Here is a 12,240-nt window from a genome sequence, read left to right on the forward strand (position 1 = left end):
CCCCAACTCCATCAGTTCCAGGAAGAGGAGGAAAGAAGATAGGGAACCGCAGTGGATTGTAGGGCCAGGGCTGGGAATCTCGGAGAAGGGGGAAGACATCTCTGTCCCACTTACATTGGATTCGAGGTCACCGGATGCAGGATGACCTGGGGCGCCCGGGTCGGCGTCTCCGGCACCGGCACCACATCTGAAAACCAGAGATTGGACATTCAGAAAACAAATGTGAAGTCCACAACCCCCACAAAGGCCTGATTCCTGGGTGACATGGTAGCTAATTTTTCACCAGATCTTGGATCTCTGCCCTTGGCCAATCTCCTTTCTCCTTTCCTGGACCACCTGGACTCTACCTGCTCAGCTGGACCAGGGTTCTGGATGACATCCTCCACAAAATTCCTCTTTGTTGAGTAGGGGGCTGCCAGAACCCTCAAGCATCCAGCCTGAAGCATTGACTGATCATCTCTGAATCTTCCTTTCTCCTGGGTTCCCTTTGGTATGATAAGGCCTCTTGGTTTCACATCTTCTTAGTGCCCAGCTCAGGACCCTATGACCATCCCTGCCACATGGCTCTAGACCCCTCCTCACCCTTGCCCATTGTTCCACAGCACTCCACCCTCTCAGGCCTTTCCATGGTGCCTTGGGACCTCCTTGGGTCCCACTGTGCCCTTAGGACTTCCCACTCTTTCTTCTCCACTTCCATGTTCAGCCATTATCCTGGAGTGTGATGGCTCCACTACCACCCTCTTTGATCTTAGGCACCCCCACAACATCTGCCTCCATTCATCCCAGCAACTCCTGCAACACAGCAGGGCTTGTTCAGAAGGGGCTGCTTCCAGCTCACATGAAACTCACCTGGGAAGATGAACTGCTGCTTGTATTTGTAGTAGTGGGATGCTTGCAAAAGAAAGAAAACATCAGAGTGAGTGTCCCCAAGGAGACGTCCCTTCACGGGCCAAATTGAGCTCTTACGGCCACCACATGGTCATTCTCTGCCCACCTTCAAGAGTTTCCATGCTTCTGCAGACAAAGGACTGCAAACATGTGTAAAGAAACCAGAACTCTAAACATCCATGCCAACCCTCCCATCTGATATCTCACACTCCCTAAAATCAGACTGCTCCAACTCAAACAGACATTCTGACTACAATACCATTTTTGTGAAATGCATAATTACACACACACACACACAGAAGTCTGCAAAGCCATAATCCAAAATATTAATTTTTCCCCCTTTTGGCAGAATGATTACAGTAGCTTAAAAAATCCTTTATGCTTTTTCTGTACTTTCCTAATTTTCTGCAATGAGCATCGTATCAGTTTTCTCTTTTTTTTTGTGGATGTAACAAATTACTACAAACTTAGTAAAACAACACAAATGTATCCTCCTACAGTTCCGGAGGACAAAAGTCTGAAATAAGTCTTACAGGGCTGAAATCAAGCTTAGTTCCTTCTGAGGGCTCCAGGAAAATCTATTCCTTATCTTTTCCAGTTGTTTGAGGCTGCCTGCATTTGTTGGCTCATGGCTTCATCACTCCAACCTCTGTTTCTGTTGTGCCATCTCCTTCTTCTGCCTTTGACCTTCTTGCTTGCCTCTGATAAGGACCTTTGTGATTATATTTAAGGACTTCCCAGATAAGCTAAGATAATCGTCTCATCTCAAGATCCATAACTTAATTGCATCTGCAAAGTTCCTACTGTCCTTTAAAGTAGCATCTTCCCAGATTCTGAGATCAAGACATGGACATCTTTTGGGAATTATTCTACCTACCACAAGTATGAATTAACTTCCGTATTTAGGAAAAAGTTACATAAAATAAATTTTCTGAACTTCACTGCTGGTTCCCTGACAATTCCTTTTACTTCTAATCTACTTGCCAGAGGCCAGGAGTCTTGGACACTTAAAAGTTTCTAACATGCTACTACTCCATTGGGGAACAGTGCCTGGAATAGGGGGTCAAGGGGTGTTGGGGGCAGGGGACACAGAGCTTTGTGTCCTCAAGTAAATGAAGAGGGCAGGGATATAGTCAGATGAGTCTGTATTGGTGAATCCAATTCCAGAAGCAATTCGATGACATTCAGGGACAAGCCACCACTGGAATTGTTTTATCAAATATTAGCACAGTAGCTCAGAGCCTAGGGTCTAGAAGCTGATCCTATATGGTCAAATATTTGTTCTGCCTTTGGCTATTTGTGGAGACTCCAAGTCTCACTGCCCATATGTGTAAAATGAGGATAATAACAGTCCCTTCCTCAAAGGGCAAGGACCATCACTACAAGATAAAAGTGTATTCAAGGTGCTGAATTAGTATTAGCTTTGAGATAAATAAACACATTTCTAAGCTCTCTTAAGTAATAGACAAGAATGATTTATAACTAAGAGACAATCACATAGTTCCAAGTGCTAACTAAATGTTTTGCCTTGGGGAAGCAGACGGAACACTCCCCCTCAGCTTGAAATTTACTGATAGATTCCTTCAGGATACGGAGTAAGTCCTACTATCTCAGGACCTCAGACTCCTGGTTCTGTGCCTTGCACCAGTCGGCATGCAACATACATTTGTTGAATTAATCAACTCTCTTTATCACAGACGAAACAGCAAAAACCTTGGGCTTAGTCCAATTCCAGATTGTATCAAATAGTTGGAGTCCAGATGGATGCATTTTTGATTCTGGAAAATGGGATGTCCGGGCAAGAAGCAACTTATTCGAGGTCACAGAGCAAAGCTTTAAAAGAAAAGCACCCTCCATGATTTCAGGGACCGTTTTACTGTTAGATAACATGAGTTTTTCATTGCACGCAACTATTTTATTGGTCAACAAGGGGCTAAAATTAAAACAGGAAAAAATACCCAAGGCTCTCAAGAGGCTTGTCTGATCTTTTCCCTCCCCAGCTCTGACAGTGATGGGGGATTCAGTGTCTGTAGAAAACGTTCACTGACAGCTATGTTCTTGTTGGGCAATGGAGAGCAGGAGCAGCTTCAGAGAGTCCGAGAAGGGACAGGTGTCAGGCAACGGGACACCAGCGAATGCCTCCACACCCGAAGCCAACGCCCTCCTTGACTCCTCCCCATGTGCCATGGAACAACTGGCTCCTGGTGACTGAAAGGGAAACACGTGGCCAGAAGAGGAGGAAAGACATTGTTGGGAGACTTGTTCTTCCTGCTGATGACAGACACCATCAAGAAGTGGCTCTAAAGAACAGCTGGTGACCTTGAGTGGGCTGCTCAGGAGAGCCGAGTGGCTCCTGGCTTTCTGGCATCCAAGATGACTCAGGACCTGGGAGGTTGCAGACGAAGTCAAAGAGACAAGCAGGCCACTTTGAAGGAGCCTCCCCTCTGGAGCCCCCATGCCTACCCTGAAGCCTCCCAAGACAGCAGCCAGAGTGGTCTTCTAGAAGGAAGGAAGAAAGGTCAAGTTGTTCTCTGCCTAAACCTTTCAACTGCATCCCATGGAGTCTCACATAAAATCTAAAATACTGCTAGGCCCAGACCCTGCAGCCCTGAGTCTCTCTGGAGGCCACTTTCCCTTGTTTATGGCACTTGGGCCCCTTCTTGTGACTGGGCCTTTGCCTTACTTCCCCCTTCTGCAGAACTCAGCCATCCAGTGACCCTCAAACCTAAATCTGTTCTCTTGCATTTGCTCAAGGACTCTTGCAAAGACTCTTAGCCATCACAGCCTTCATCACAATCTATAATTCTGTTTTCATGCATATGTTTATTTGGTTAACACCTTTCTTTCTCACTAAGCTATACTTTTCATGAGAACTGCAGCTGTTGTAGGCAGAATAATGCTTGCCCCTACCCCACAGCATGTCCAGGTCCTAACTGGAAACTGTGAATCCATTTCATTACATGGCACAAGGGACTCTTTGGATGAGATTACTTAAGGATCTTGAGGTGGGGAGATTATCCTAGATCATCTGGGTGGGCTCGATGTCATCACAAGGGTCCTCAGAAGAGGGAGGCAGGGTCAGAGAAGGAGATGTGATCAAGGAAGCAGAGGCCAGAATGAGGAGGGGCCACAAGCAAAGTAATGTGGGCAGCCCCTAGATGCTGGGAAAAGGCAAGGAGATGGATTCTCCCTGAGACCTTCCAGAATAAACCAACCCTATTGACATCTTGGTTTTTAACCCAGTGAAGCCCGTTTTGGACATCTGGCCTCTAGAACCGTAAGATAATAAATCTGTGTGCTTTTAAGCCACTAAGTATGTGGTCATTTGTTACAGCAACAATAGGAAGTGAATACAGGGGCCACGTCTGGTTTGTTCACTGCCCCAAACCTAGTGCCTAGTACAGTAGCTGGTACAGAGTAGATGCTTCATAAATACTGTTAACAAAATGAATGGAAGAACACAGTCTGAGGGTCAAGAAGAAAATTTGAAGAGAAAAAACTGCAGCCCTGGGCAGTGCATGAAATTCAGGTCATTCATTCATTCAACAAACACTTAATGAGTGCCTTCAGTCACAGGCAACGTGTTGGGCTTTGAGTGTGCAGTGGCGAATGAAGACACGTTGCCTAGTCTCATGCAGCTGGCATTCTGATGGAGGAGACAGACACTTAACAAATGAGTACGTAAACCAGATCATGGCACAGAGTGATGAGCATAAAAGAGAGGCTCGGGAGAGATTGATGGAAAGGGGAAGGGAGGAATCACTCCCACGAGTCCAAGTGGCCCAAGTGAGGTCTCAGAAATCCTGCAAACTCCTCCAAAGGTAGATTCCACCTCCTTTCTTCTCCCTTTGAGCCATTAGAATTTGCCATTTCCTGGAGTTGTGTGTGTGTGTGTGTGTGTGTGTGTGTGTGTGTGTGTGTGTGTTTCAAGATGGCTCTAGGTGGCTCCAAAGAAAAAAGGTATTTGAACACTCCAGCCTCAGAAACCCATAAGACAATCATTTCCAAAGCCTCTTCATCTATCTTGCCATGGTGGTTGCCACCACAACTCTGAATTGTTAGCCCCATGTTACCGATGAGAAACAGACCTAAACAGAGGCAGTGCCATGCTCAAAGCCACACAGCTAGGAAGGAGCAAAACTGGGATCCAACCCCAGGTCTGTCTGTCCATGTAGCACTCTTGACATCACCTTATACTGGGCCATGTCTAGCATGGTCCCAGGACTCAGGGAAAGGCGGTTAACAGGAGGTCCACCCAGCTGGCAGTGCACAGTAACAAATACCACCGAGGATGCACACGCCATGCTTGGGTTCTACCAGCCTTTTCTCCACATGTCCTGAGGTTAACAGATGAGTAAAATGGCTGGTCAACCCCCCACCCACTTTTGGACAAGAATGTTCTAGATGAATCAGTGCTGGGGACATTGTTATGCCTAAGCTTTAGCTTAAACAGCCTTCAGAAAACTCAACATCTGGCAGGGACCCATGGGCTAAGTTCCATTTTTTATTAACAGAAGCTCCCAGTCAAGAGTGGGACAGCCAGCAAGATCTTTGTACAAACAGGACAGGTACTCATGACCCTGGGGGTGTTTTGCTAAAACTGCCTAAGACACAGGGTATGTCCAACTGTACTTCCAAAGGTTCTATTTTGTTTTCCATTTCAGCACTGAATTTTATTATTCGATTCTAAAATGGATGCACACTCATATACCTCATAGAAGTAAGTGCATGAGATAAAGTCCCTCTCCTCAATGGCTGCCATGAAGTTCTTCCAGACTTTACTGTGCACATGCGAACACATATACGCACACTGGTACACGGACATACATGTATGTAAATATTTTATAATAAATAGAATATTATACTGATGACTTTGCAAATCACTTACTTTCTACTTGAGAAACATTACGGATATCTTTCCATGTCAGGAAACCTATATAGAGTACTACATTCCTTTGAAAGTTTGCAAAATATTTGGTTATATGGATATATGTGTGTATTCAACCATTCACTGCCCACTCTTGATGGGCATTTGGGTTAATTTCAATTTTCACTGTTACACACAGATCTCTGCACCCTAGCGCAAGTGTTTCTGTATATACATTCCTAGAAGTGATATACTGGTCAAAGAAATGTACGTTTAAAACTTTAACAGGGCTGGGCATGGTGGCTCACACCTGTAATCCCAGCACTTTAGGAGGCCAAGGCGGGTGGATCACCTGAGGTCAGGAGTTGGAGGCGAGCCTTACCAATATGGTGAAACCCTGCCTCTACTAAAAACACAAATATTAGCCAGGCGTGGTGGTGTGCACCTTTAGTTCCAGCTACTCAGGAGGCTGAGACAGGAGAATTGCTCGAACCCGGGAGGTGGAGGTTGCAGTGAACCGAGATCGCACCACTGCACTCCAGCCTGGGTGACAGAGCGAGACTCCATCTCAAAACAACAACAACAACAAAATCTTTAACAGAAAATGTCAAATTACCTTCCCCAAATGTTTACTTCAGTTCATACTCCTATGTCAAGATATATTGGGATTTCATCTTTTATTCTACAATTCTGTCTAGGCCCCCATATTAATTAACAGTGATAATGAGAAAAGCAAATAAAGGTAGCCACTGTACTTTATTATTATTGTGTTTAACCATAATCCAAGGAGCCCAGATTTGTTGAGGTCTTCAATGAAACTGTCACTCTGCTAAGCTTTGTCCATGTATTATGACATTTCTTTCTAAAACAATTATCTAAGGTGGGTACTATTACAATCTCCATTTTACAGATGAGAACACTGAGGCCCAAAGAGGCGCGTTATTTGCCCAACATCACACAGACATTAAGTGGTAAAGCTGAGATTTGAATTTAAGTAGCTTGGCTGCAGAGCCCACACTCTAACAGCCATGCTGAAGTGCTTTTACCCAAAGGACCCCTTAGCTCAGCCCCCAAAGAGGGCAAGGACCTTGTCATGACCTGTCATGGAGCAGTAGGGGGGAATAAGGTAGCATGCTAGAACAACAAATTTTCAGGCACCCCTCCTTGAAGACTCTGGCTGAGGGAAGCAAGAAGCTAAGGGACACCCTGATTACTCCGGGTTAGGCAGGTCTCTTGTCCGGAGACGCCAGCAGATTCTTTAAGGGATGAGAAGAGTTGTGGTGCTTTTGTGTACAGTTCTCCCATAAAATGGCCCTTCCCCTTCCCTTGGTCCATAAACAAGTGCCAAACAATTTGAGAGAAAATACTCCTGAAGTCAGTGTCTCCAGGGAGTGAAGTGGCTACTGGAAAGCATCAGGCCCACTTCCCCCAAGTGTGGGTGGTCATGGGAAGTCTAAGGGTCTTTTCTTTTCCCCTTCATCCCTTTTTGAAAAAGTAAAAATGAACAACCCTGGAGATGACGGTGGGGGCCTTCTGTCTTTGGAAATGCCGGGCAATGAACCAGCGGCATTTACTAAGAGGGTTCAGCTGGTGACTCACATTGCAGTCCCTGGTGGGTGCCAGGTGAGTGGCCCCCACACAAGGTGGATATGAGGCTGTTAAATTCAGACTTGAACTTAACAAAAAACCCAAAGTTCCAAGAATTCAAAATATGTGCCATCTCTGTGGACATAGCCCGAATCAAAACAGTGTGGGCAGGTGCTGTGATTGGCTTGTCGTCAGATGGATGGTTGCATGCGGGTGCTGCCCAGGTGTGGGGTGGGGCCTCCATTTGCCTCCTGGCCATTCACTCATGCCTGGTTAAGCTTCGAGGTGTGAGCTGGGATTTTTTTCATAGTGTGAAGCTTGTTGACTCAAGAGGAAATCAGGAGCTAGACCAGAGTATCCAAGGGAACTTTCAGTGATGATGGAAATGCTCTACACCGGAGCCATTCAGTATGGCCGCCACCAGTCACATGTGGCTACTGAGCCCTTGAAATGTGGCTAGTGTAACCAATAAGCTAATTTTAAAATTATAGTTAATTTTAATTCATTTAAATATAAATAGCCACACACGGCTAGCGGATACCATATTGAACAACACAGATGTAGACTCTGGTTCCAACTGGCCATGCCAGTCCCACCAGCCTTCTTCTTGAGGCCAGCTGCAGTGCCACAAATATGGCTGAGTTGGAAGCATTCTTAGGGCCCTAGCACAGGAACTGGGCTATGCTGGACCCTGGAATAGATGGGGAGATTCTTAGGTCTGGTCTACCTGAAGGAAGAAAAATATCCCATTCTTAGGTCTAATGACAAAGAAGGTCAAGAAGTCACAGTGTCCCATGAGTGGCTTCTCTACTATCATCTCATAGCCCAGTGCATACTCCCTGGTCAACAGCCTAGGTGCCTTGTAATTCCTGAGCTAGAGGAACCTTCCAGATCGTCTTGTCCAACTACATCTTTTCAGAGGTGAGACACAGCAAGAATGCGATAGACCTGGATCTTGACTCCAGGAGTCCAGACTGCTCATTGACAGCCCTGTCCTCACATCTGGGTTAAGACTCAGTATGTAGCCCTGCTCAGACGTGTGCCCCTAAGATCTCCAGCACAGGATCTCGCTGCCAATTTTAACCAATTTAGCTCATAAGACAACTGTCAGCTCCAGAGTCAATGGCTCCCTTCTGTGACTTAGACTTAGGCGAAGACCCTGGGTTGTAGCTTGCCAAAACACAGAGTCTCTAAGAGTTCCTGCACCTCTTTGAGCCTCTCTGTTTCTTCATCTGTAAAATGAGCTGATAATACTTACCTGTGGCTGTTCCAAAGATTAAATAAGTGATATAGGGTAATTGCTTAGGATACGATAAGGGTCAGTCCTCATACTTCCTTGCCCCTCTCTGGTCATCAATCCATCGCCTTCCAGCAGAGACTTGCTGTATCAGGACTCTGGTGTGAACCCACCCCTCCCTAATCTCTGCCCCTCCAACGCTGCACACCCCATGTCTCCCCAAGCATGGAGGTACCTGGCAGGTTGAAGTTCTTCTGCTGCCGTGTGCACTGCGGGGAAGGGTGTAGGGGAGAAGGCGGTGTGGCACTAGGAGGGAGCGGGGGTGCTGGCGAGGAGGGCGTGGAGGACGTCGTGGAGGAGGGGTTGCTGCTGGAGTCTGGCTGGTAAGGGACAGGGATGTGGTCCTGCAGAGAGAAAACAGGGTAGGAGTCAGGGACAGGCAGGGAAGCAGAGACACAGCAGAAAGAGTGGGCTGAGCAGGAGAGGCCCCCACCCCAGCCCTGCAACAACTCTTGCCCTTTCCTCAGCCACCAGATCCTTCCAAAGTCCCTCCTGCTTCATCAGCCCCGCTGGGCTGCATCCAGCTGTGGAAGGAACAGCCTCTGGAGTCGAATTCCTGTCCACTGCTTGGACCCAGAGTGAAAGGTGACCGTGTAATGAAAACAACACAGGTGACAGCCACTCACCCTGTGCCTCTTTGATTCTGACAAACCCCATGCAGAGGTGTCCAGGGTACCCCTCCCAAACCAACACCTCTCCTCCCAAGTGTTTATTAAAGAATCAACAGTCTGACAGCTCCAGAGAGAATGTGAGAGGGAGCCTTCAGCATCTTAGCTCGGGTCACAGCTGGAGCCAGCACTGCCTCTCTTCATGCCAGACCAGCTCAAAAACAAGGAGAGAGAAAGAATCCATGTGTGCATTTTTGGAATGGCCTGCTGGGGCGGACTTAGGAGCAGAGTAGTGGGTTGAACAGCATCCCCCAAAAGACATCCACCCAGGACCTCTGAATCTGATCTTATTTAAACTAAGGGTCTTTGTAGACATAATTTAAGATAAGGATCCAGAGATGAGATCATCCTGGATTCGGGTGAGTCCTAGATCCAATGACAAATATCCTAAATCCAATGACAAACATCCAAATCATCCTAGATTCAGGTGAGTCCTAAATCCAATGACAGACACATGGAGAGGGAAGTCACATGAAGATGGAGGGAGAGATCGGAGTGATGCAGACACAAGCCAAGGGTTGCTGGAGCCACCAGAGACCGGGAGAGAGGCATGGAACAGATTGTCCTTCAGAGCCTCCAGAAGGCAACCCTGCTGGCATCTTGACATTGAATTTCTGGCCTCTAGAACTGTGTGAGAATAAATTTCTGTTGTTTCAGTCACGCAGTTTATGTTCTTTTGTTATAGCAGCACTAGGAAATTAGTATCAGCAGGATCTGGAGTCAGGAAAACCTGGACTCAAATTCCACATCACCTCTTTTCTGTGCATCCTGGGCAAAATGCCCAACCTTTCCATTCCTCGGTTTTGTCCTCTGTAAAATGGGAATAATGATACCATCAAGTGCACAGGGCTGCATGAAGATTAAATGATGTGGAAGAATGGGAGGGAGGGAGGCAGGCAGGGAGGAACAGCAGCTGATATAGAGGCATCGGAGGGAGGGAGGCAGGCAGGGAGGAACAGTAGCTGTATGCATTCGCAGGCATGTTCTCCTGGAAAGTGATAGATTGGTGCTGCCTGAAGCTTGAGAAGCATTTCACCTCTTTGGGACTTTTTGCTTTCACCAGATGGCAAGAGATGAGCAAAAGCAGCAAACCTCCACATGACATAAAAGGGATTCCTGCCTCTCAAAGCCAGCAGAGCTAAGTGTTCCCAGGGGAGCCTTCATCTGTTCACCCACAGGACCGTGGTCACTTGATCCCTCCATTACTCAGAGGTCCACTACTCATGTGGACCAGGTACCCAAAGATGCTTTAGTGTGGTCAACAGGTATGCTTATCTGCCAACTCCAAGAGTAGGTGTGGTGAACACCCTATAGCAACGGAGGTCAAGGGCAGAAGGGGAAATGGACATTCTCTGTCTACTCAGGCTTACTGGGTGTCCAGCCAAGTTGTACATTTCACCCTCTCAAAGCTCACTCTACTGCCACTAGATCCACACTGCTTCTGGGTCAGTGAGTCTCTCCTTATCCCTTTTTTTTTTTTTTTTTTTTAAGATGTGGTCTCATTCTGTGGCCTGGGCTGGAGGGTAATGGCATGATCACGGCTCACTGTAGCCTCAGCCTCCTGGGTTCAAGAGATCCTCTCACCTCAGCGTCCTGAGTAGCTGGGACCATAGACATGAACCACCACGCCCAGCTTTAAAACACTTTTTTTTTTTTGTAGACACAGGGTCCCACTATGTTGCCTAGGCTGGTTTCAAACTCTTGGGCTCATGCGATCTGACCCTCCCGCCTCGGCCTCCCAAAGTGCTGGGATTACAGGTGTGGGTCAATGCACTCGAACTCCTTATCCTTAACATGGGCTCAGAACATCCACCTTGTAGGTCTGTTGTGAAGTTTAAACGCGTTGCGTATGTACCTACCTCCTTTGTATTGAGTAGAGGTGCTTTATCATCAATAAACGGTAGCCATTATGTTAACAACAGTATGTTTCTATAATTAAACTTTTTATTTTGAGATCATTGTGGATTCACGTGTAGTTGTAAGAAGAGAGAGACCTTATGTTTCCTTTGCTCAGTTTTCTCCACTGGTAACATCTTACGAAACTACAGTACAATATCACAGCCCAGATACTGAACTGATACAGTCAAGATACAGAACAGATCCACCAAAACCAAGATCCCTCGTGTTGCCCATTGATAGCCATACCCATTTCCTGCTCTCTCTTCACCATCCTCCCCCCATATTTAACCCCTGGCACCTCTAATCTATTCTCCACATCCATCCAGTATAATAAACACTAGTTGTATGTGGGTTTTTTTTTTTTTTTTTTTGAGATGGAGTCTTGCTACATTACCCAGGCTGGTCTCAAACTCCCGGGCTCAAGCAATCCCATTGCCTCAACCTCAATCCCAAGTAGCTGGGATTAGAATTGTACACCCTGGTGCCCAGCTCTATTCTCAGTTTCTATAATTTTATCATTTCACTGTTTTATATATTGAATCATACAGTATGTAACCTTTTCAGATTGCATTTTTTCACTCAGAATAATTGTAGATTCATCCAAGTTGTTGCGTGTATTGATAGTTTCTTCCTTTCAATTGCTGAGTTCCTTCGTTTTGATTGCTGAGTAGTACTCTATGATATGGATATATCAGAGTTTGTTTAACCATTTACCCACTGAAGGACATGTAAGTTGTTTTCTATTTTTCGCTATTGTGGATAAAGCTGCTATAAACATTTCTTTACAGGATTTATGTGAACATATGTTTTTATTTCTCTGGAATAAATGCTCAGAAGTGTAGTTTCTGGATAATATAGTAATAACATGTTTAGTTTTAAAAGGAAATGCAAAAACTGTTATCTAGAGTGGCTGCACCATTTTACACCAGCAATGTAGGAATGATCGATTTTTCTCTGCATCTTAGCCAGTGTTTGGTGTTGTCACTATTTGTTATTTTAGCCTTTCTAATTGGAGTGTAGTGATATCTCATTGC

The 12,240-nt window shown here is 46.0% G+C and overlaps 1 protein-coding gene across 1 annotated transcript in view; it reads right to left on the reverse strand.

Moving 5' to 3' along the window:
* KSR2 (kinase suppressor of ras 2) overlaps positions 1 to 12,240 on the reverse strand; it is a 509,446-nt gene that overhangs the window by 61,117 nt on the left and 436,089 nt on the right. Inside the window, exons 9-11 of the mRNA XM_011928738.1 lie at positions 8,815 to 8,983; positions 850 to 891; positions 115 to 187 (exon numbers count right to left, since the gene is read on the reverse strand). Coding sequence (XP_011784128.1) covers positions 115 to 187; positions 850 to 891; positions 8,815 to 8,983 — 284 coding nt within the window. The remainder of the gene's footprint in view (positions 1 to 114; positions 188 to 849; positions 892 to 8,814; positions 8,984 to 12,240) is intronic.

The sequence above is a fragment of the Colobus angolensis genome, unplaced genomic scaffold (genome assembly GCF_000951035.1).
Source record: "Colobus angolensis palliatus isolate OR3802 unplaced genomic scaffold, Cang.pa_1.0 Scaffold79, whole genome shotgun sequence".
Classification (NCBI taxonomy): Eukaryota; Metazoa; Chordata; class Mammalia; order Primates; family Cercopithecidae; genus Colobus; species Colobus angolensis.